Raw genomic sequence first — 23556 nt, forward strand, 5'->3', positions numbered from 1 at the left:
AAATCCAATAATAGCTGGAGACTTCAATACCTCTCTATCAGATATGGAGAGACCTAGCCAGCAAAAAAAATCATTAAGGACATAGCTAAACTCAACAGTACCATCAATCATCTAGACAGAATTAACCTCAATAGACTATTTCATCCAACAACTGGTAATACACATTCTTCTCAAGCTTACATGGAACACTCACCAAGATAAACATCACTTGGGGCCACATTCAAACAAACGCAAAATATAAATCATACAATGTATGCTCTCAGACCACAATGGAATTTAAGTAGAAATCAAAAAGAGGGCTGGAAAATTGCAAAATATTTGGCAATTAAACACCACACTTCTAAATAACACATGGGTCAAATAAGCAATCAAGAAAAGTTACACAATATTCTGAACTACATGAAAATGAAAACACAACTTATCAAAACTTGTAGGATGAAACAAAGCAGTGCTCAGAGGGAAATTTACAGCATTGAATGCATACATTAGAAAAGAAGAAACATCTAAAATCAGTAAGTTTCCACTGTAGGAAACTAGAAAAAGAGGAGCAAATTAAATTCAACATAAACAGAAGAAAAGAAATAAAAGAGCAGAAACCAATGAAACTGAGGTGTGCCTAGCTGGCTCAGTCAGAAGAGCATGCAACTCTTGATCTCGGGGTTGTGTTCGAGCCCCACATCGGGTGTAGAGATTACTTAAGAACAAAATCTTAAAACAAAACAAAACAAAAAATCAGTGAAACTGAGAACAGAAAGCCAATAATCAATGAAACCAAAAGCTAGTTCTTTGAAGAGATCAATAAAATTGATAAACCCCTAGCCAGGACAAGAAAAAAAGAGAAGACACAAATGACTAATATCAGTTTATACATACTAACTTCATTATAGATCCCATGAACATTAAAAGGATAATAAAGGAAGTGGTAAGTAACTCCATGCTTGCAAAAATTTAATAACCCAGATTAAATGGATCAATTCTTTGAAAAGACACACTGGCAGAATACACACAAGAAAAAACAGACAATTTGAATAGGCCTTATCTATTTAAAAAATGGAATCAATAATTAATAACCTTCCAAAAGGGAAAGCACTAGGCCCAAATGGGTTCATGGTGAATTCTACTCAACATTTAAGTAAGAAATTATACCAATTCTCTACAATCCCTTCCAGAAGACAGATGCAGAGGGAGTAATTCCTAACTCATCCTATGAGGCATTACCCTACTAATGCAAAAATCAGACAAAGACATTACGGAAAAAGAAAATTAAAGACCAATATCTCCCATGAACAAAGATGCAAAAATCCTCAACAAACTATTAGCAAACTGAATCCAACAATGTATAAAAACAATTATGCACCACGACCAAGTGGGATATATTACAGATATGGAAGGTTGGTTCAACTTTCCAAAGTCAATTAATGCAATCCATTACATCAACAAGCTAAAGAAGAAAAATCATGTGATCATACCAAGAAATGCAGAAAAGCATTTGACAAGATCCAATACCTATTCATGATGACAACCCTCAGCAAAGTAGGAATGGAGGGGAACCTCCTCAACTTGATAACAACATCTACCATCATATTTAATGGGGAGAAACTTGAAGCTTTCCTGCCAAGACCAGGGCTTCATTAAAATTAAAACCGCTGCTCTACAAAAGACAATGCCAAGAGAATGAGAAAACAAGCTACAGATTGGGGGAAAAAATATATTTGCAAAGGAGAGATCTGATATGAACTGTTATCTAAAATACGCAAAACAGGGGCGCCTGGGTGGCTCAGTTGGTTAAGTGACTGTCTTCAGCTCAGGTCATGATCCCTGGGTCCTGAGATCAAGTCCCTCATCAGTCTTCCTGCTCCACAGGGGGCGCCTGCTTCTCCCTCCCCCACTCCCCCGCTTGTGTTCCTGCTCTCGCTGTCTCTCTCTGTCAAATAAGTAAATAAATAAAACCTTTAAAATATGCAAAACAATCTTAAACCGACAATTAAAAAAAAATGGACAACCTGCTTAAAAAATGGGCCAAAGACTTGAACAGACACCTCACCGAAGAATGCAGTAAGCATCTGAAGTCATATGCCATTAAGCAAGTACTTAAAAAAATAAGCTATTACACACCTATTAGAATGGCCAAAATCCCAAACACTGACAAGGCTAAAAGCTGTCAAGGACGTGGAGCAGCAGGAACTCTCACTCATTGCTGATGGGCATGCAAAATGGTATAGCCACTTGGGAAGACAGTTTGCCAGTTTCTTACAAAACTAAACATACTCTTAAGATACAATCCAGCAATCATGCTCCTTGGCATTTACCCAAACGCACCAAAAACTTATGTCTACACAAAAACCTACAAATGCCTCATACTATATGATACCAACTACATAACATTCTGAAAAAGGCAAAACTATGGAGACAGTAAACAGATTAGTGGTTGCCAGTGGTTGGGGGGTGGAAGGGATCAGGCGGATCACAGAGGACTTTTGCGTAGTGGAATTACTCTGAATGATACTACAATGGTGGATATATGTCATTATACATTTACCAAAACCTAAGAGTGAACCCTAATGTCAACTATGATCTCTGAGTAATAACGAAGGGCCAGCATAGGTTCACGGATTGTAACAAATGTACCACTCTGGTGCCTGACAGTGGGTGAGGCTATGGCGCGGGGGACAGAGAGTATATGGGAACTGCAGACTAACTGCTCAATCTTACTATGAACCTACTAAAACTACTCTAAAAAAATCAAGTCTATTTTTGAAAAAAAGAGTTAAGTGCTACAGGATACACAGTTGGGATTCATGATTTTCAGGCCCACTTCTTAACCCAATAATGTGAGGTTAAGCATTCAAGATCCTAAAATGAAATCTTAAAAGTGTAAAAGAAGTATACGACACTAAAAAGTCCTGCTGGGCAACTGCTACTGATCATTCATACCCCTGCCAGAAAAGCTTAAACACCGGTTCTCCAAAGCCTTCTTGGTCACTTGGTTAATTAAGAAGGTTCTTAAGCTTGTTCCCTGTAAAATCCCACAACTAAGGGGAAATGTTAAGATAGTTGCATAGCTGTATCTCTTACCTTTCTCGGGGCACTGTACATCATATGTTATTTTGTTAATGACAAGCTTAAAATCATTCATTAGCAAAATTTCCATCAAGGTCGAAGCTGGAATTTCACTGCCATCTGAGAGAAAAAACATCATGTGAAAATATGTCCTTGTTTTAGACAGTAAAAACCATTTTTCCAACAGACAGAAAAAGATTTACTAACTCGGGTCTTTACAATACAGGAGGGGACACTTTCATTTGGGGGGCTCTCCAATACCCAATACTGTTCCCACAGTGAGGAATCCTTCCTTCCTGCTCTGCCTCCCATTACACTGGACCAAATAGAGCAGGGAGGTGCTCCCTCTCCCATGCTCTGTCAGCTGGGCTGGGATCTAGGCAGATGTTACTGGCAGGACTCTATCTACACAAGGTCACTCAAAGCTTCAGGGGACATGGGAACTCTTCACAGCAAGGCCAGAGCAGTGGAGGTGACACTTTGGGCCGGGGGGGGGGCGGGCGGAGGGGGGAAGGTGCGGGTGTCAGCAGCAGAGCCCAAAGACGTGGTCTTTGCTCAAGTCCTCCCTTGGTTCCTGCCTTCTTCTGAGCCTGGCTTTCTGTCAATTCTAATCTCCAGAGCCTACTGACATACTCCGTTGCTCAGCCAGAGTCCTTATCTGCTGCTGAGAGCTAAGCCCCTGACTGGTATGTGTAGGGCACACAGGTAGTAACATTTAAAAGCCTTTTAATTATTAGAGGTGACTGATTTGTTCAAACTTGGTAGCCAAACAGCACCACCAACCACAACCACACAGGACTCCCTACCGTTCTAGCTGGGGAAAGGTGAAGAGAGGCGAATCTTCCAGGAGCTGGGGGCGGCAGGAATCATAATAATTAAACCTAAGGAGTCAGTCTGCATGCATGTGGTTTTTATGGAGGTCGTAAATGGTAGGGGAGATTCTAACAGTAATTTCAAGTATCCTAGGAACAATTCAAGGAAAAAGGAAAAAAAAAAACCTCCTGGAAAATGTTAACCTCAGTGTGCTTTGCACAGTCTCTCAGATAGCCTGGTTTTTTATTTTGGAACTAAACTTTAATAGAACCCAGGTGTTGAGAAAGCAAACTATTAGAACAATAAGCAGAACACTGGCGGTGGAGGGGGGGGAGTTTCTCTATCATTCTCCCTTTAGAACAGTCCACACAGAAGTGATATAAAGTCCAGGATGGTATTTTCGCGCAGCCTGGCATTTGCCTGGCTACATCCAACCAGAGCTACTGCAGCTACATTAATATGCATGACAGCAGTAATGCTGCCAGTAAAATCAGGAAGAACCTGGTTGTCTGCCTGCTGTCTGGCTCTCTGTAGTTCTTTTGTTCCAGAAGGCAGCGAGTCAAGTCTGCACCTGGGTCTGTTCCTCAAATTTGGCTGTTTGGGTTCCTGTTCATCAGTTGGGGTGACATCATTTTCCCAGGAATTGCCAAATAATTCAACCCACACTATGGGCAAAACTGTGACAAGCTTAGAACACTCTTTTCAAGCCCAAATTAAAGGCAGGCAAATTCCACCCACAGAACCTCTCTTTTTAAAGATCGGCAACACACCAATCATTTTATATGACTTTGCAAGTGTCATTTAAAAATTTACATTTAAATAACTTCAAACTTACTCCTTAAAATAGGGCTATAAAAAGCAATCACCTGGGTATGATTTCTCGGTGGAAGTACTACATTGTCCTTTATACTAATGTAGGAACAGCAGGAAATGGACACGAAACAGTCTTTGAGGAGCTAATGATACAGTCTTGAATTCTTCACCGATTCTTGGGTAAGTACTGATTTAAACCCCAATAAAGTGTTTTCACTCAGTCTAAAGAGCCCTTTTTCTCTAAGATTTCTAGTCTTTTCCTTTGTGCTTTATGTTTTAAAGCTACTCAGATTTTTAGAAACAAGCAGGGTCCATGTCAATCACCGCTTTAACCTGGCTTATTTCATTCACTTCAGGGGCACTTACTGAGTCCACACCACCAGGCAAGGACTGTGCTCAGTGGCCCCCCAGGCACATGGGCTGGCAACCAGCTGCCGGCTCTTAGAAGCTTAGGAAGGCAGGTGCTGGCCCAGTGCAGAAGGCCCACGGGCGTTCAGTGCTCCTGGGACTGTCCAGTCTAGTTCAGAGACGAAGCGCTAGGCCGCTGTGGCCACAGGACTAAAACCTTCTTTTCGGATCCTGGCTTTATCAGGAAGAAAGCTCCCCTTCCAGTTAAATCCAAAGTCCTTACCACAACCTACAATAAAGCTTTCCCTGACCTGTCCCTCCCACCCTGCTTCACCCAGCTGCCTCCTTTGCAGCCACAGTGGCTGGGCTCCCACAGCTGGGCCCCTGCCCGGAGAGCCCTCCCATCGACACAGCACCCCCTTCTCTTCCAGGTCTTCCTAGAACCTGACCTTAGTGAGCATTCCCCGCCCCCCACCAACCCTGCCTCCCCGAGAGCATCTCTTCTCACACCTCCCCCATCGCCCCCCATTCTGAAAGCACCTCCTCCCACAGCACACACACTCCCACTCTGCAAGCATCTCCCCCTACACCATGGCCCCCCACAGCACACCCCCTGACTCTGTGAGCATCCCCCCCATGCCACACTCCCCAACACCACACTCCCCACTCTGTGAGCACCTCCCACCACACAACACGCCCCCAACTCCAGAGCATCTCCCCCCACACCACATAAACACCCACTCCACAAGCACCTCGCCACCACCACAGCCCCGACTCTGCTTTTTCTCTGTAATATTTATTATCTAACGTACTACATATTTTCTCCACCTTTTTCTTTCTCCTTTCAAAATATAACCTCAAAAAGAGCAGGACTTTTTTTTTTTTTTTTTTACCTCTATTGTTCTTTGCTCTGCTTCTGGCACCTAGAACAGTGCCTGGAATATGTTAGATGCTCAATGTGTTGAGTAATTCTTTTTTTTTTAATTTAAATTCAATTAATATATAGTGTATTATTAGTTTCAGAGAGAGAGTTCAGTGATTCATCAGTCTTATATCACCCAGTGCTCATTACATCACATGCCCTCCCCAATGTCCATCACCCAATTACCCCAGCCCCCCACCCCCTCCCCTCCAGCAACCCTCAGTTTGTTTCCTAGAGCTAAGAGTCTCTTATGGTTTGTCTCCCTCTCTGATTCTGTCTTATTTTTCCCTCCCTTTGCTTATGATCCTCTGTTTTGTTTCTTAAATTCCACATGTGAGTGAGATCATATGATAACTATCTTTCTCTGACTTATTCCGCTCAGCATGAGACCCTCTAGTAAACAGATTCTTAATCTCTATTTTTCCAACTTCTGTATCTACCCCTTGTTTGGTTCTGAACTTGGACAGGGAAGAAGAATGTTTATTTCCTTTTCAAAACTGAAACAGTAATCACTAATGCTTCAATAAGTTTATTCTAAGCATGTCATACTACAATAAAATAAAATTGCAAATTTGGTCATTTATCTCTATTTGTAGCCTCCATGTTGGGCTAGGGTAAAGAAATTCTTTATTCTACTGTAGGGGCAGTAGGTCCAAGAACCACTTCAGACTATGAGGACATAAAAGCTAGATCCCAAAACTTGAAATGTCTAGTGATTAACCACCTCTACTGGTATTAAAAATATATATATATTCTTCCTGAAAACAATCCATCAAAAAACATACAAGACCATGACTGCTTTATAATAAAGATTAGTGAACTATCTGTGTAATTATTCACTAGCTATTTTAATCATTAAAACTGCATTTTGTTTTCTAATTATTCAAATTGTGCTGAAAATTACATGCTAATGACTGTCATTAAAATTTTCTCAGAAAAAAATTGGGGGTTAAGTTTATGAAATAAGTAACTGAAATTTACATTAAACTTATTCCACTAATTCTTTATTCAATAGAGTTAATTTTTTTTATATTACTGATACACAAAAATGGAGGACACAGTAAAGGCCATTTATTATATAATGAATTAAAGAATCAACTGTATAGAATAAGAACAAAATAAAGGTTCAGAAAAAGAAAAAAAGACAAGTGGAAAATATATATATATACCTGCTGTGAAGATGGCTGCGGTTTTGACACCTTTATCTTCATTCTGTAGGTCCTGAAGGAATGAGCCAACTGTTGATGACATTGGTTTGACCACAAATTGACAGCGCTCTTTTCTGGATGGCAAAGTGAGTGTTATCAAGGGAAGGCCGTGTCTATAATTAACTGTTATTTCTGTCGAGGAAAAAAAAGTAGGAATACAGGAATAGATAAAATTTAGTTTTTAAAAGGCAACTTTAAAATACAAGATTCTATAAAGAATGCTGAAATATGGAATTCATAACCCTCTGAATTCCTGTAATAGTGCCTTCGTTATACTACAAGTTACCTATTCTCTACCATTCTATAACATTTCATTAAGCATGTGTCACGCTTTATTATATTATCTGCTTAGAGTCTTCCCAGGTGAAGAGTTAAGTTCTGGAGGGCAGAAACTGCTTCTAATTCATCTATAACTCATCTGTTGCTGGGGTGGGAGTTTGCCAAAAGACATCAGAGATATTATGGCCGCAGAAAAGGGAGGAAGTGAACTAGGGGTGGGAGGCGGCGGGGGGAGAGAATGGAGGGGCACAAGAAGAGTCCATTTTGCTCAAAACCCCTACTTATCCTTTTATTTGGAAGAATGGAAATACATTAGCATAGGAATCTAAGAAATGATAAGAAAGCTTACCATCAGGGGGCACCACTGTACTATAAAGATGTGATGGATAGTATTTTGGATTTCCACACAGCTTCACACACAAAACCTGTAAGAAAAATTATTTCTTCTTTTAGAAAAAGTGGGAAAGTTGAAATAAGTGTCTTTACCAGAAGATTTTTCTAAACTTACAAGACAAGCATGATAAACACTTCAGCTTCCCACACATACCCAGATAAGCCCTTAGAGAAGCTCACCAAACCTTTCTGATAGCTTTGTTGTCCCATATGGTAGGCACCAGCCACACGTGACTATTAAAATTAAAATGAACACTAATAATTCAGTTTCTCAGGTGAGCTCCACGTGCCTAGTGGCTACCATATTAGCACAGAAACGGAACATTTCCATCATCACAGAAAGTTCATCAGAAAGCACTGCCGGGCTTAAAACATCTAAAATGGCTACTTGACTATGGCACATGTTTTAGAGTTGTGTTGGTGTTTGGTTGACAGTTGTGCTGGTGCTTAAGGAAGGCCAGATGACATCATGCCACACTAGGGCACAGAGACGCTGTGGTCACTGAAAGAAAGGGCACCGAAAAACTGGGTCATAGGCCTTTGGTCCTCAAAAGAACCTGTACCAGAGGAATCAGTACCATAGTCACAATATCCAGGGGTTTTTTCTTTTTCAGTAGGCTCTACATCCAGTGTAGAGCCAAACGCGGGGCTTGAACTCATGACCCTGATATCAAGACCTCAGCTGAGATCAAGAGTTGAGATGCTTAGCTGACTGAGCCACCCAGGTGCCCCAACATCCAGTGTTTTTTAATGTATCATCTTGCAAAGGGTTATTTGCATTAACAATAAGTTTGCCAAGAATTATGCAATGAAGAATTATTCTTCTGATTTTTAAGATTTTTAAGTAATCTCCACACCCAACATGGGGCTCGAATTCACAACCCCGAGGATAAGAGTTGCATGCTCCACTGAGCCAGCCAGGTGCCCCAAGAATTCTTTTCTAAATTATATTTTTCAAGTTTTCATTTATGCAAGGGTGCACTATTAAAATAAATCAAAGAGTTAAAAATGTGCTCACTGCTATGAAAAATGAAAACAATGACAATGACTCAAATGATGTTCCATTATGCTCAAAATCAAAACAATGTTATCAATAAGTTAAACAAAACATTCAGATACATATTTCTAGTATTAAGCACAACATGGGCTATTAGTTACAATAAAATATCATGTCACGTTAATTTATTAAGGCTGTTCATTTGAGTTTTATTTCTAAAAATAACTCACTACTAAGATGAAAAGGAAGAAAACCCTATTTCTTAAGATAGACGTAGCTCTCAAAGAATAAAGACACGCAGAAGTTTTCCAAGTTTGGATAATGGACAGTACAATACTGGTTTTTTTTTTTCCTACCAGTTTTAGTTAAACTACAAGAAACTGAGAAAAACGTATCCACTGGAAAACACATGAGAATTCTCTACCAAAATACTTCTTTAAAAATATTTAATGACATAAATGATTCTCTATGTATAAAAGTCAAATATATAAATTTGACTTTCTTTCTCTATGTACAAAAGTCGTAGGGTGTAAAAGTTAAAGCCCTCCCCTTCACTTCTGCACCATCCCACAACCTCCCCCAGAGACAGTCACTGTTAGTGGTGACAAAGACTCTCTCCTTAACTAAACTTTACTCTGGCTCCTCGCAGCCAGACTGAGCCCCATCCTTCGGCGTGTCCTCTAGGAGCCCCTTTTAGCAAGAATCCAGTCAGTTTAGCCAGAATCCTCCACCCTCGATATCCAGTCAAATTCCTCATTCTCCACAATCCCCCACATATAGGTATTACCTGATAATCCTGGTCTGCCTTCAGCAAGAATCCTGGTAGGTCAGTTTAGCAAACAATTACCCTACCCTCTTAGTAATTTTCCATCCACCACCCCCACCCCACCCTGCTCTTTGATATAAATCCCCATTTTTCCTTGTTGTATTTGGAGTTCAGCTCTCTCTCTCTCCCCACTGCAAAACCCCACTGTAAAACCCCACTGTCATAGTTCCCCTGAATAAAGTCTACCTTTATGAATGCCCTGAATCATTTTTTAACAGTGGTTTGGTATGTCTCCTTCCAGGCTTTTTTCTCTATATTACCACTTTTACAGACTAGCTAAATTCTATGGTAGAGTCTATATAAAGCTAGGCGGCTTATGAGTCAGGTTCCTAGATGGCAATGGTAATTCCCGATCAGAAAGTATTTATTATTTAAGGTGCTGATGAAATTTCTGGTCTACTACTGAGGAATTCATTTTAGAGGGAACCACCTGACAACTAGGAAATTCTGAAAGGTAGAGTAGCCAGAGAAAACTATCCAAGCTGTCTCAAGCATTTGCATGCCTCTAAGAATCACCTGAATACTACAATACCATCTAGTGTTAAGTAGATAGGGCTTGCTAAAAACACGGATTCCTGGACTCCACGCTGAGATTTTTGATCTAGTAGGTCTGAGGTAGGATGTGAGAATCTGCATTTTTAATAAGCCCCAGGGTTATTACTGAAGTTTACAGGTGTGAGGATCAGACTCTGGGTAGCTGGCCTCTAGAGGACCCTCCATGACCTTCAGGGCACTATGCTAAATTTCTGCACAGAACCATTTGGATTCATGATACTCATGAAAGCCCCTTCTTTATTTACTTCTGCCTAACAAATCCTGTCATTCCCTCAAGGTCTAGCTCAAAAGCCATTTCCTCTTCAAGTCTCCCTGCAAGGTCATGATGGTCACAGTAGAAAGAACACAGGCTTTGCAAGCAGAACAAGTTGGAATCCCAGCTTCAAGATATACCAGCTCGCCTGATCTTTGACAGGCAGACTGTTCAGGAAGATAGGGGTTGAGAGAACGAGGAGGAGACAGCTATATTGTATGACAAAAGGGAAAATATCATTAACATAGGAGAGGTCTGTTTCAGCTTCAAAGTAAAAGGGAGGCAGGTGTTAGGAGAAAGAAGATGTGTAAGAAGCATGTGTTGGGGCCAATTAACAAGACCAGACTGCTTCTAAAGTTCTGCCATATTTCCGATTAAATATCCTTCTTATTGTTAATAAAATCAAGATGCAGGGTTTTTAATTTTTTTAAAAGATTTTATTTTTATTTATTTGAGAGAGAGAGAGAGTACAAGACAGGGAGAGAGGCAGAGGGAGAGGGAGAAGCAGACTCCCCGTTGAGCTGGGAGCCAGACATGGGGCCCGATCCCACTACCCTGAGATCATGACCTGCGTGGTAGGCAGACGCTTAACGGACTAAGCCACCCAGGCTTCCCAAGATGCAGTTTCCATTCAAGATGGTGTTGTAAATGCACACTTAAGGGACCCCTCTCTGCTCCATTAAAAAACAACATATGTATCTCCTTGTACCAAAAGCAAGAGAGAGACACAATGTGATAAGCAAGGTTCAAGTGGAAAGTCGGCTAGGTTCTGGGTCCTGCAGAAAAAAATGTTTCAATAGAAAAATATACATTGTCTATATATAGCACACTTTTTCAAGTTAACACATTCTAGCCCTTTTCACTGGTTTGAAGCCATTCTGCAACCATCTAAACTGTAGGTAATGGATAGGTATGTAAATTTTGCTCAATCTGGTCGTGATCCAACTGACTCACAGACACACCCCCAACCAGTTTTATCTCTAACTGCAATTCATCTTAAAATTCTTTTCTCCATATAAATGTGTACAATTTTCATTTCTCCTTTTGGCTGGTTATAACATCTGCCTGGCTTCTTTACATTATAAGAGTAAAATAAATTCTTTAATATTAGGTGTTTTTATAACTCTATGACAGTCATATTTTTACCTCTTTTTCTGAAAATAAGAAGTAACTGAGAGTTTGACCCTTTTAGCCTTCCACTGATGTGATGACTTGATCTGTGATATCTCCGATATCACTGCAATATTCCAGGACAGGGACCCTCAGGTGGCAATTTAAGAACCGGGGATTCTGGGCTCTGGCCACAGGATCCCAGTTGAAAGCAACAGAAAATTACTAGCCAGAAGCCTGTGAGTACAGAATGAAAGATAAACTTTTAGAGTCTCTAATCCGAAATTCTAATATATGAGAAATTAAATACTAAGAAGGAACCAACAAATTTTGAAGATTATTTCCATTTAGGGAAAAATAAAAATAAGAGTCATTCAAAACTGACTTTAATATAAATTATACTTAGGGTCTTCAAAGAGATAAAAGGGAGAATTATCTTCTAGAAAATCAACAAAAAACTGTCAGAAAACAAGTAGAAACAAAAAACTACGACCAACTAATTAGGATATCTGGAAATAGAAAAAAAAATCTATGTATGTGTCAGAAAGCCAGCTTAATGGATTAGATAAATCTAGACCGGATAAAGTCAATAGAAAAGAAAACTAATGAACTAGGCAATATTTCACCCAGGTATGACACAAAAAGATACAGAAACCTTGAAGAGGAATTAATTCTCACACATTAGTGGCAAGAATATAAAATGGTACAACCATTCTGGAAAACTTCTGGCAGTTTCTTATAAAGTTAAACACACACTTCCCATGTGACCCAAAGATTTCACTCCTAGCTGTTCACCCTAGAGAAATGAAAGCTTTACCTTCACACAACTTGTACAAATGCTATTTCCTTTTCACCCACAAGTGTGCATGCTCCCTGGGAGCAGGGAGGGAGCTGGTCTGGTTCACTGCTGTATCCCCAGCACCTGACACACAATATAGGGGCTCAATAAACATATGTTAAATAAATGTAGGAGTATCTTCGAGGTGCTAAGGGAACATAAATATAAACCTAGAACATTATCTCAGGAATACTACTGAAATGAAGGAAGAGTTTTCAGATATACAGAGATCACAGTTTTCTTCCCATATATCTTTGTTAAAAACTTCTTCAGGAAGCGGGGAATTAAACCCAGATGGAAGTAGAATGCAAGAGAACACCGTTAGGGGCTGAATTGTGTTGTGTCTTCCCTCTAACCCATAGATTCATGTTGAAGTCCTAATCTCCAGGACCTCAGAATGTGAATATATTTTGAGGAGGTAATTAAGTCAAAATGAGGACATGGGTGTGGGCCCTAATCCACCATGACTGGTGTCCTTCTAAGAACAGGCTGTCTGGGCACAGACGCGCGCGCACAGAGGAAAGACCGGCAGAGGACATAGTGAGAAGATGACCATTCAGCAGCCAAGGGGAGAGACCTCAGAAGAAACCCAACTTGCCAACACCTTTACCTCAGACTTCTGCCTTCCAGAATTGGAAGAAAACAAAGCTGTTGTTTAAGCCACTAGATCTGAGGTACTTTGTCATGGAAGCCCCAGGAAACAGATACAAACACCAAAATTATAAAATATGGTGGTAAATAAACTATTCATTTTAAGCAGTTTAAAACCACTTTTTGGTGTTAAAATTGAGTGGAAAATTCTAAACAAGAGTTGGCATGTTACACTGAGTGGATTCTTAGAACATGCGAAGATCCTTGTCATGTTCAGGAGGAGGGCAAAGACAACGAAAAACTTAAGACTTTGTTAGAAAATTTGTAATTACGTGTGTATGTTAAACACTTAAAGGAAACCACTCCATGTAGGTTTCTAAAGTGGTAGAAAAAAAAAAAGAAAATTTTCAAGGAAAGTAGAAAAAAGCAAAAAGCTCTTTAAAAACTAGAACACTAGGGGAGCCTGGGTGGCTCAGTCGTTAAGCGTCTGCCTTCCGCTCAGGTCATGATCCCGGGGTCCTGGGATCAAGCCCCGCATCAGGCTCCCTGCTCTGCAGGAAGCCTGCTTCTCCCTCTCCCACTCCCCCTGCTTGTGTTCCCTCTCTCGCTGTGTCTCTCTCTGTCAAATAAATAAATAAAATCTTTTAAAAAATAAATAAATAAAAACTAGAAAACTAAAAAAAAAAAACCTAAAGTAAGTGTAAAAAAAAAGTCACTGTGGCACCTTGAGAAATATAGAAAACAAGCATCTACAATCCCACCAACCCCTGACTTCATTTATGCCAGCCTTTCTTCAGAGATATATGCTCTTGTAATCATAGTCCACTGAGAACGGATCATTAATGTTTTATAAGCATTTACCTACCTCAAAAACTTTTTATAAACAAAATAATTTTAAATGCCCCATAACCACTCATCCTACAGATGTACCAGAATTTACTATTTACCTATTGTTGGACATTTCCATTTTATACACCATTTCTGTACATTTTTCCTCATCGGAAAGTAATGCATGCTCATTTTAGAAAATCTACACATCACAGACTCACAGAAAGAAAAGTCATCAATAAAGCCATCACCTAGAATTACCACAGTTAACACTGATGTATACCTTCCAGGTTATTTTCTATGTATTATTTTCAATTTTTCACCATTACAGGTAAACTGATTCTAAACATCTTTGCACGTAAATCTTTCTTTGCATTTTTTTTCTTCAGAGTAGATTGCAGGATGATTAGATCATAAAGCAGTATGATAATGTATTATCAAGCTTCTTGTTGGGCATATTTTCTTTGCTTCATATTGTTTATTCAGTACAACCCCAGATTAATAGTAGTCTGAACCCAAACAAGCAAATCTTCATAAAGCTCAGAATCAAACAGTAACAGACATATCTGGGCATCCCTGGAGGAACCAGCTTCCTGCTGGAGGCTCACCAGATGTCCTCACTGGGACAGCCCACTGGTATCTCAACCTCAATACCTCTTGAACTGAGCTTCCTCGTTCCCCCATAGACCTGATCCTCTTATTTTAATGAACTCACACCACTAACAACCAGTCGTTAGAACTAGAGCCCCAACAGCTATCCTCAACAACCAATATTCCATAAAATCAACTGGTAGACCAGTAGTTACAACTGAACTACCACTAAGGCATGCTGTGCTGGTTCTAATTCACACGGAGCCCCCAAATCCAACCTTCTCCCTCCATCTCCACCTCTGCCGCCCTCGTTCAGGTCCTTGTCATCTTGCCTAGATCACTGCAACGGCCTTCTAACTGGCTTCTCCCACCAATCCACTCCACAGTAAGATCTATTCCAATCTTCTGAAATCATATAAAGTCAAACTATTTCTAGATTTAAAAACCTCTCTTTGCTATCCATTGGAAAGAGAAACAATTTCAAAGAAAATTTTCAAAGAAAACTTGCCATGAGCTGATTCCTGTCTACTTCTCTGGTCTCACCTTACCATCACTAGCACCGCCCACCTCCCGACCCCGGATTTCAGACTTGGGAAGCACTGCAGTTTCCAGACTAGCGCACACTGTTGCGTGCTTCCTCGCCCTTTGCACTCCTTCCCATCCCATAAAAACTATTCCCATTGCCATAAAAAACACAGAACTCTATTCTTACTATCACTTCCTTGCCTACCGCAATCAAGTGACCTTCCTCTTCAAAGGCCAAGCCGTCCTCAGCTGCTCTTCATCTTCTACATCTCAAAATCTTAACTCCATCTCCTATCACTACTTCTCACAACACAGATTCAGTAGGCAGATATGATCTGCTGTGTCTCATCTTTAACAAGGTCCAAACCCTCCATTAACCACATATCCCTCTAGCTACTGCCCCATTCATAGGCTCTCCTTAGCCAAAACTTTCAGTTTATCTATGCTGGCTCATCCTCAACTCCTATTCACTCTTTAACATACTACCATCAGGCTTCTTTCTATCCAGCCCCTCAACTTTCTAGCCGGACCTCTCCCAAGTTCCAGACTAGGACATCCAAATGGGGGGACTAACATGTCCCCTTACATAATCATATACATCTGAGACTGGATTTATCCAGAACAAAACTCTTGATTTACCGCCTGAAACTTCCTTCCTCTGGTTTCATCTTCCCCCTGCAGTAACTGACCCACCATCTCCCTAGCTGCTCAAGTCAAACCCGGGAGTCATTCTTGATGCCATCAATTCCATCAACCCATCCATTCTCCCTGCGTAGTTTATCCACTTCTCTCCATTTTTATTGTTAATACTCTGGTCCAGGCCACCATGATCTACTGTAATAGTTTCCAAACTCGTTTACTTGCTTCCACCCTTGCTCTCCTCCATGCTACCCTCCTCAAAGCAGCAAAAGCGATGATCTTAAAATGCGAACACAATCACCCCACTCTTCCGCGTAAGATTTTTCAATGAATTCCCTTTACGCTTCAACAAAACAAAAGCTTATCATGGCCAATTAGATGCTGCTTGTCTCACCAACCTTGTCTCATTCCCTTTCTTCCTTGCTTGGGTTCCTCTGATCCTACTGGTTACCTCTCAATTCCTAGAACGTAACAAGTTTCTCAGATCTCAGGCCTATAGCACGTGCTGTTCTCCATCTCAAATGTTCTCACCCTCTTTGTATAGCTAGATGTTTTATATGCAATCTTATTTAATCTTTCTAGCAACTGTATGAGGCACATACTATCACTTCCCATCCTTTTTTTCCCCATTCAAATGTATTTATCACTTAATTTATCAAGAAAAGAAGCTTAGCATTGATGTAATAGGAAGTAACTAGAAAGCTAGAGTTGGTAAACAAGAGACTCTGGGGCTAATCCAGCATGCCCCTCCCCCAGTTTTCAAAAATCAACTTTATATTTCAGATCAATTTTAGAACAGCAAAACTGAGCAAAGTGCAGAGTGTTCTCATCTACGCTCATCCCTTTCTGCCCCTATCCCACCCGCTCCTCCAATATCAACATCCAGCACCAGAGTGGTACATTTGTTCCAATGTGTGAACCTATATTCATACATCATTTTCGCCCAAAGTCCATAGTTGACATTAGGGTTCTTTCTTGGTGGTACATTCTATGAGTTTTAGCACCTGCACGAGGACTTGTGCCCACCACCACAGCATGACACGGAACAGTTTCACTGCCCTGAAAATCCTCTGTGCTCTGCCTCCCTCTCACCCCTGCAGCCCCTGGCAACCACTGATCCTTTCACGGTCTCCACAGTTTCATCTTGTCCAGAATGTCATACAGTCAGAATCGTACAGAATGTAGCCTTTTCAGATTGGTTTCTTTCACTTAGTATGCATTTAAGGGGGTTCCATGTCTCTTCATGGCTTGATAGCTTCTTTTTTAAGTTTTTTTTTTAAGATTTTATTTTTTTTGGTAGAGAGAGAGAGAGACAGCGAGAGAGGGAACACAAGCAGGGGGAGTGGGAGAGGGAGAAGCAGGCTTCCCATGGAGCAGGGAGCCCAACATGGGGTTCAATCCCAGGACCCTGGGATCATGACCCGAGCTGAAGGCAGAAGCGTAACGACTGAGCCACCCAGGCGTCACTCTTTTTTAAGTTTTTTATTGAAAATATGATATACAGCACTGTTTAAATTTCAGGCATACATGTTGATCTGATACATTTATGACTGCCATGTCATCAGGTAGCACCTCTTTGACATCGCATAATTATCATTTCTTTTTCAGGGTGGGAATAATTAAGATCTCGTCTCTCAGCAAGTTTGATGATGATAATATTGTCTACATTGCTCGTTTCATTTTAGTGCTGAATGATATTCCATTGTCTCAATGTACCACAACTTATCCACTAATTTACTGAAGGGTATCTTGGATGCTTCTCAATTTTGGCAATTATCAATAAAGCTGCTGTAAACAGCTGTGTGCCGGTTGTTTCCCATATCTTAATTATTAGAATACTGGAACACAAGCAGATTAAGTAATCTGTCTAAAGTCAGTTAATAAGTGAGCAGAGTCTAGCACCTGGGAGCCCCCATTCTTTAAACTGCTTCACTGTCCTGTCAGTACAGTCCCTCTGTGGGAAACAGGATGTGGAACCGCACCCAGCTCAGGTGATCATACACTGTGCCAGCACCTGTGCGGAGTAGTGAGCTCTGTTTCCAGACCAAGTATAAGGAAGGGGACCTTGGAAGGCAGAAACAGTAGCTGTTAAAACTAGCTCTACACTTGATCCGAAGGTGCACATGCACCCCAATGTTTATAGCAGCAGTATCCACAATAGCCAAACTATGGAAAGAACCAAGATGTCCATCAACAGATGAATGGATAAAGAAGAAGTGGTATATATATATAAATGGAATATTATGCAGCCATCAAAAAAACAAAATCTTGCCATTTGCAACGACATGGATGGAACCAGAGGGTATTATGCTAAGCAAAATAAGTCAATCAGAGAAAGACAAGTATCAAATGATCTCACTGATGAGGAATTTGAGAAACAAGGCAGAGGATCATAGGGGAAGGGAAGAATAAATGAAACAAGATGAAACCAGAGAGGGAGACAAAGCATAAGAGACTCTTAATCTCAGGAAACAAACTGGGAGGGTTGCTGGAGTGGTGGGGGGTGGGAGGGACGGGGTGGCTGGGTGATGGACACCGGGGAGGGCGTATGCTATGGTGAGCACTGTGAACTGTGTAAGACTGATGAATCACAGACCTGTACCCCTGAAACAAGTAATACATTATATGTTAAAAAAAAAAAAAGTAGGAAGGGAAAAATGAAGGGGGGTGGTAATCGGAGGGGGAGACGAACCATGAGAGACTATGGACTCTAAGAAACAACCTGAGGGTTCTAGAGGGGGGGTGGGTGGGGGGATGGGTTAGCCCGGTGATGGGTATTAAAGAGGGCACATATTGCATGGAGCACTGGTTGTTATATGCAAACAATGAATCATGGAACACTACATCAAAAACTAATGATGTAATGTATGGGGACTAACATAACATCATAAAATAAAATTAAAAAAAAAAACTAGCTATACACTAGTGAAACCCATGTTTAAAAAAAAAAAGTTTCATGGGACAAGTGGTCTGAACAAGAGGAAAAAGTATTAGGTACTTCTATTACAAACAAATCTTAAGAAACTGCATTCATACCGTGATGGTGAAACCAATTTTTTAATTGTAAATAATAGGTTCTTAAGTCAATATACTCTAATGTTTCAACAGATCAACATGCTCGGTAACAAACAAATTAGTCTAGTATCATCTGTATGAGTTGTAGTCCTTTGTTATTTGCTCTCAAAAGCACTTCCTTGTTGAAGTGAAGAGAGGAAAAAAGGAGTGAATGAGGAAAGGAAGGAAGAATGAAGATACACATACATACATATACAAACACACACACACACAAATTTTAGGGATCCTGCTGAGGTCAGTCCAGACAATGGCTTAAATGCCAAGGGCTCAGAAGGGATATAAACATGGTCTTGCTGAGATACTACCCTCAACATGTGGAAGTTATTGCTGGTTACCAGCCAATTGCTGTACGCATTACTTCTGTTTCTGTTCTGTTTCAGTCATGTTATAAACTACTCTTCCTGTACTATCCAGATCAAAAAGAAAAATTTATTTTAACACTGATGATTCATGTAGTACCTGAGAGAAACTGAAGCATTAGTTAAGATAACTGCCCAGTGTGCGCTACAAAGTGCAATTTTTGTTAGGCAGATTTAAAATGTAATCTTAGAGACAAATCAGAAGACTCATAAAAATGAGCTACTATGTAGTTGATTTGGGGGGTGGAGGAGGAGTAGGTACAAAGAAGCAAAAACAAATCATGAAAGCTCCAGGGCTTAGGGTGAGGTTTTACAAAAAATCATGATGAAACACAAATGGACCCAAGGACAAGCTTCAAAGCAAAACACTTATCCAACCAAGGAGTTTACTTGCCTGCTTCACACATTCCACACAAGAACTCCACATTAGGTGGTACATAAAACCGGGTTTGAAATATTAAGTTTTGGGGTACCTGGCTGGCTCAGTCAGTGGAGCATGCAACTCTTGATCTCAGGGTCATGAGTTCAAGCCCCACATTGGGTGTAGAGCTTACATTAAAAACAGAACAAAAACCAACAATAAAATATTGAGTTTTATTAATTTTTTATTCTTGCACTTTACTCATTTCCTTGTGCAATATTTCTTCTGCATTCTTATTCCTTCTCTGTTAAATTTTGCTCAGTACAGCTCTGAGTAATGTTTTCAAAGAGATCTTTTGTATGAGAAGTAAAATCCTCAGTCTAGGATGTTAATAAATTTGGCAATTTCTGTCCTTTTCACTGTTGAGTTTAATGTGTTTACATTTATTATCTCAGATAAATATTGATATCTGGGGGTGCCTGGGTGGCTGAGTCAGTCAAGCATCTGCTTTCGGCTCAGATCATGATCCAGGGTCCTGGGATCAAGCCTGCGTCAGAGCCCCGATCGGGCTCCCTGCTCGGACTCCCTGCTGAGCAGGGAGTCCGCTTCTCCCTCCCCTTGCCCCTGACTTGTGCTCTCTCTCTTTCGATCGCTCGCTCTCTCAAATAAATAAAATCTTAAAAAAAAATAAAAAAGAAAGAAATAAAACATCTTCTGTAAATTTGAGGTTTTCTTTGGTCTTTCCGCGTCTGGGTTCTGCAGTTTCACCACGGTTGTGTCAGGTACAAATGTGATTTTGTTTTTCCTGCTTGGGACTCATAATGCTTCTTCAATCTAAGGATTCCTTCTGAAAAGGGCACTCATGGAGGGGGAGAGGAGTGGCGCTAATGTGGGGAGTCGGACTTGGAGTGTGGCTGGAGGGCATCCCTGCACGGGGGCAGCCAGCATGGGGTTAAAGCAGCCTAAGCATAGTGGAAGGGGGATTAGTGTGGCGTGGCAGGACCCGAATGGAATGAAGAAGGAACCTGCATGTAGGGTAGGCTCAAAACAAGCTGTGAGAGCCCAAATCAGGTGGGGAAGGCATCTATGTAGGGGAAGGAGTGGTGGCAGAGATGAGAGGCTGTCACATACAGGGAAACTGATCAAATAAGCAAATATACCAAGATTAATGGAAGTCAGATTTATCCTGTCAAAAAAAGAAGCCACAATATGTAAAGGAGAAAACTAGAATGAATGCTGTAGCATTGGAATGAAATTGGAAGTACTGGTAGGAGTTCATGGTTTTTAATATGTAAAACTATAAATAAAACCAACAAGATAAATATAAACATTTTAAAAGATTCAAATGTTTAATGCATATGTGTTTATATATTTAAATTTCATATATTTATATTTTTTATACTTATATGGGTGTATCTTCTCTTTCCGTAGGGGCTGTGAGCAGTAACACTCCCAATAACGAGCATGGTATCTAACATCTAGATCTTGGCTTATAAATACCATTCTTATCTAAAGGGAACCAGGATTCCTTAGAGAAATGGCTAATTCCAGGGCTGGGACACAGAAAGGACAAAATGAGCCGGAGGCATCTTGCTGTACTAAATAGCAAGAAGGTTCTCAATGAATAATGGGACACATATCAAAAAGATGCAGAAGTCAGCCTGAAGGAGTTCTCAATGGTCAAATCTAGAACAATTTGAGCATTAAGATAATGATAGTAACAGATCATAATCCATTGAAGGAAAAAGAAAACCATGAGTCCATTTTGATATAATTAAGTAAATGAAAAAAATTAAAGGCTGATAAGGAACAAGATACTCATACATAGTTTTAATATGCCTCCACACAAAAGCATTAATTCCAAGGGGAAAATAGTAAGTTCAAAATACAAGTTCAATAGTAAGTCTTTCAGGCACCACCTTAATCAAGCGATCAAAGTGACCAGTATCAGTAATGGGCCCAAACTGAAATCATGCCCTGAGAGAGACTACATGCAACAGGTGTGAAAGTGCTAACAAAGATGTGAATCAAATCACAAGAAACACCAGTCAAACCCAAACAGAGACATTGTACAAAATAACTGTAATCTTCAAAAGAGTCAAAATCGTGGCAAGTCAAAGAAAGAATGTTAGTTTCAGACTGAAGGAGACATGACAGATTCAATGGTGAGTCTCAACTTTTTCCAATAAAGGACATTAATGGGAAAATTGGCAATATTTGAATGGGGTCTACAAATTGGATGGTGGTAATGTACCAATGTTAATTTCCTGATTTGGATGGTCATTTTGTGGTTTAGTTAGAGAATGTCTTTGTATTTGAGGGGGCATGGCATCACATCAACGACTTATCCTCAGATGGTTTTTGTTTCTTAACTTTCTTCCCACTGCATTTAGCTTGTTCCAAAATAACACAATGCTAAAAACAACAGGTTAGACAAACACTGAAATTATCATTTCCAGAGAGAAGTAACCTATTAACAAGTGGTCAAACGTCAAATAAACTTTTCTTTTTTAGTGCATGCCAGTAAAAATACTATGGCTACCTGGGGAATTGAATTTTTTTTTAAAGAAAAAAATAAGGGGTGGGGGGAAAAACAAGCACAGAAACTCATGTACCCTTTACAAGTTCTTATTTAGAAACTATAAGGATACCGGCATTCTCCTGACATGACTGTCAGGTATGAAAGAGAAACTATCATACTTAGCCTATGACAACCCTTTTTCAGGAGGCATTTTATTAAAAGACCATTCTAAAAAATTTACACAAACCCACCACACGTGCACAGCCAAAACATTTCAAGACTGCCTAACCCAAACTCACTTCTTCTTCCAATTTACATCCCACCTGTGGCCCATCTGGAGACTTCGAGCAGTTACTAGTCCTGTCAGAGGGTTCATATTTTTGGGACAGGGTCAGTTTTTTTGTAAAATAAACTTACCTATCTAGTCTAATTCGAGTAATATTGCTTTTCTTGGATGTTAACAAATGATAAATTACTTTCGGTATTAAAATCTAGTAGAGAGTACATCAATAACTCTGTGACAAGCCATTTATTTAAAAATGACACATCGGAGGGAAAAAAACGAACACATCCGGGAGACTGAACAAAAAGTTGAATCTTCTTTTAGTTCATCGTTTTCATCCCTTTCAAGTAAGAACAGCAGTCTTTTGTGATCCAACTTTACATTCTGGCATTAAGAAAATGTCAAGTGTCAAGAAGTAGAAAGTACGGTGTAAACAGAAGTCTAGCCCAGCGGAGAAGAGAAAAGCAGTGGTAGCATAACTGCAAAAAGAATGAACTACTCGACATGGAGTGAAGAAGAGCTCCTGAGGTTTCATGGGCAGCAGCAGGAACTAGCATAATGGGCACAATGAATATAAATCAGAGGGTAGCAGTTTAAATTTCTTAGTTGAAAGGCAACAGTGACACATGGAAATGGAAAAATAAATAAAAACAGAGTGCTTCTAAATAGAAGCCTTTTTAGGACAACTTTAAATTATCCTGCTACAAAAGCACTCTGTGTGACACCAGTCCCAGTATGGGGCTGTCAGCAATAACATGGTGCTACGGTTGGCCCTTCCCACATCCACAAGTGAGGACTCCGTTATTATTGCCCTTTCCAGGGATTGCGCAGTTGTATTCCACAGGTATCATTAGGTCATGTAATTGACTTTAAAAGGATTTGAGTGAGACACATACTGGAAATCGGATGAGGTAAAGCAACAGAGTTGATTCCGAACAACACCTGGCTGTCTGAAGCCATCCAATTGCCACCATTAAAGACATTCAAGGGGCGCTTGGGTGGCTCAGTCATTAAGTGTCTGCCTTCGGCTCAGGTCATGATCCCAGGGTCCTGGGATCGAGCCCCGCATCGGGCTCTCTGCTCACTGGGAAGCCTGCTTCTCCCTCTCCCACTCCCCCTGCTTGTGTTCCCTCTCTCGCTGTCTCTGTCAAATAAATAAAATCTTAAAAAAATAAATAAATAAAGACATTCAAAGTAATGTGGCCCAAGGTCTGAAAACAACTCCAAAAATGCAGTCATAACATTTTGTAAAGTCAATGCAAGTATTTTCTATTTTCCCAAACTAAAGGTAATATTTGGATATGTATGGTCTAATGTGTAAATATATACATATTAGAATAACCATACTGTATATAGACACACACACAC

General features: G+C 40.2%; 1 protein-coding gene across 1 annotated transcript in view; it reads right to left on the reverse strand.

Moving 5' to 3' along the window:
* Positions 1-23556, reverse strand: part of MCUB (mitochondrial calcium uniporter dominant negative subunit beta) — a 93957-nt gene that overhangs the window by 13803 nt on the left and 56598 nt on the right. The window contains 3 exon segments of the mRNA XM_028121327.2: positions 3076-3180; positions 7126-7296; positions 7793-7868. Coding sequence (XP_027977128.2) covers positions 3076-3180; positions 7126-7296; positions 7793-7868 — 352 coding nt within the window.

This window comes from Eumetopias jubatus, unplaced genomic scaffold (genome assembly GCF_037043125.1).
Source record: "Eumetopias jubatus isolate StellerSeaLion01/CBP00866 unplaced genomic scaffold, mEumJub1_p1.0 scaffold_2, whole genome shotgun sequence".
Taxonomy (NCBI): Eukaryota; Metazoa; Chordata; class Mammalia; order Carnivora; family Otariidae; genus Eumetopias; species Eumetopias jubatus.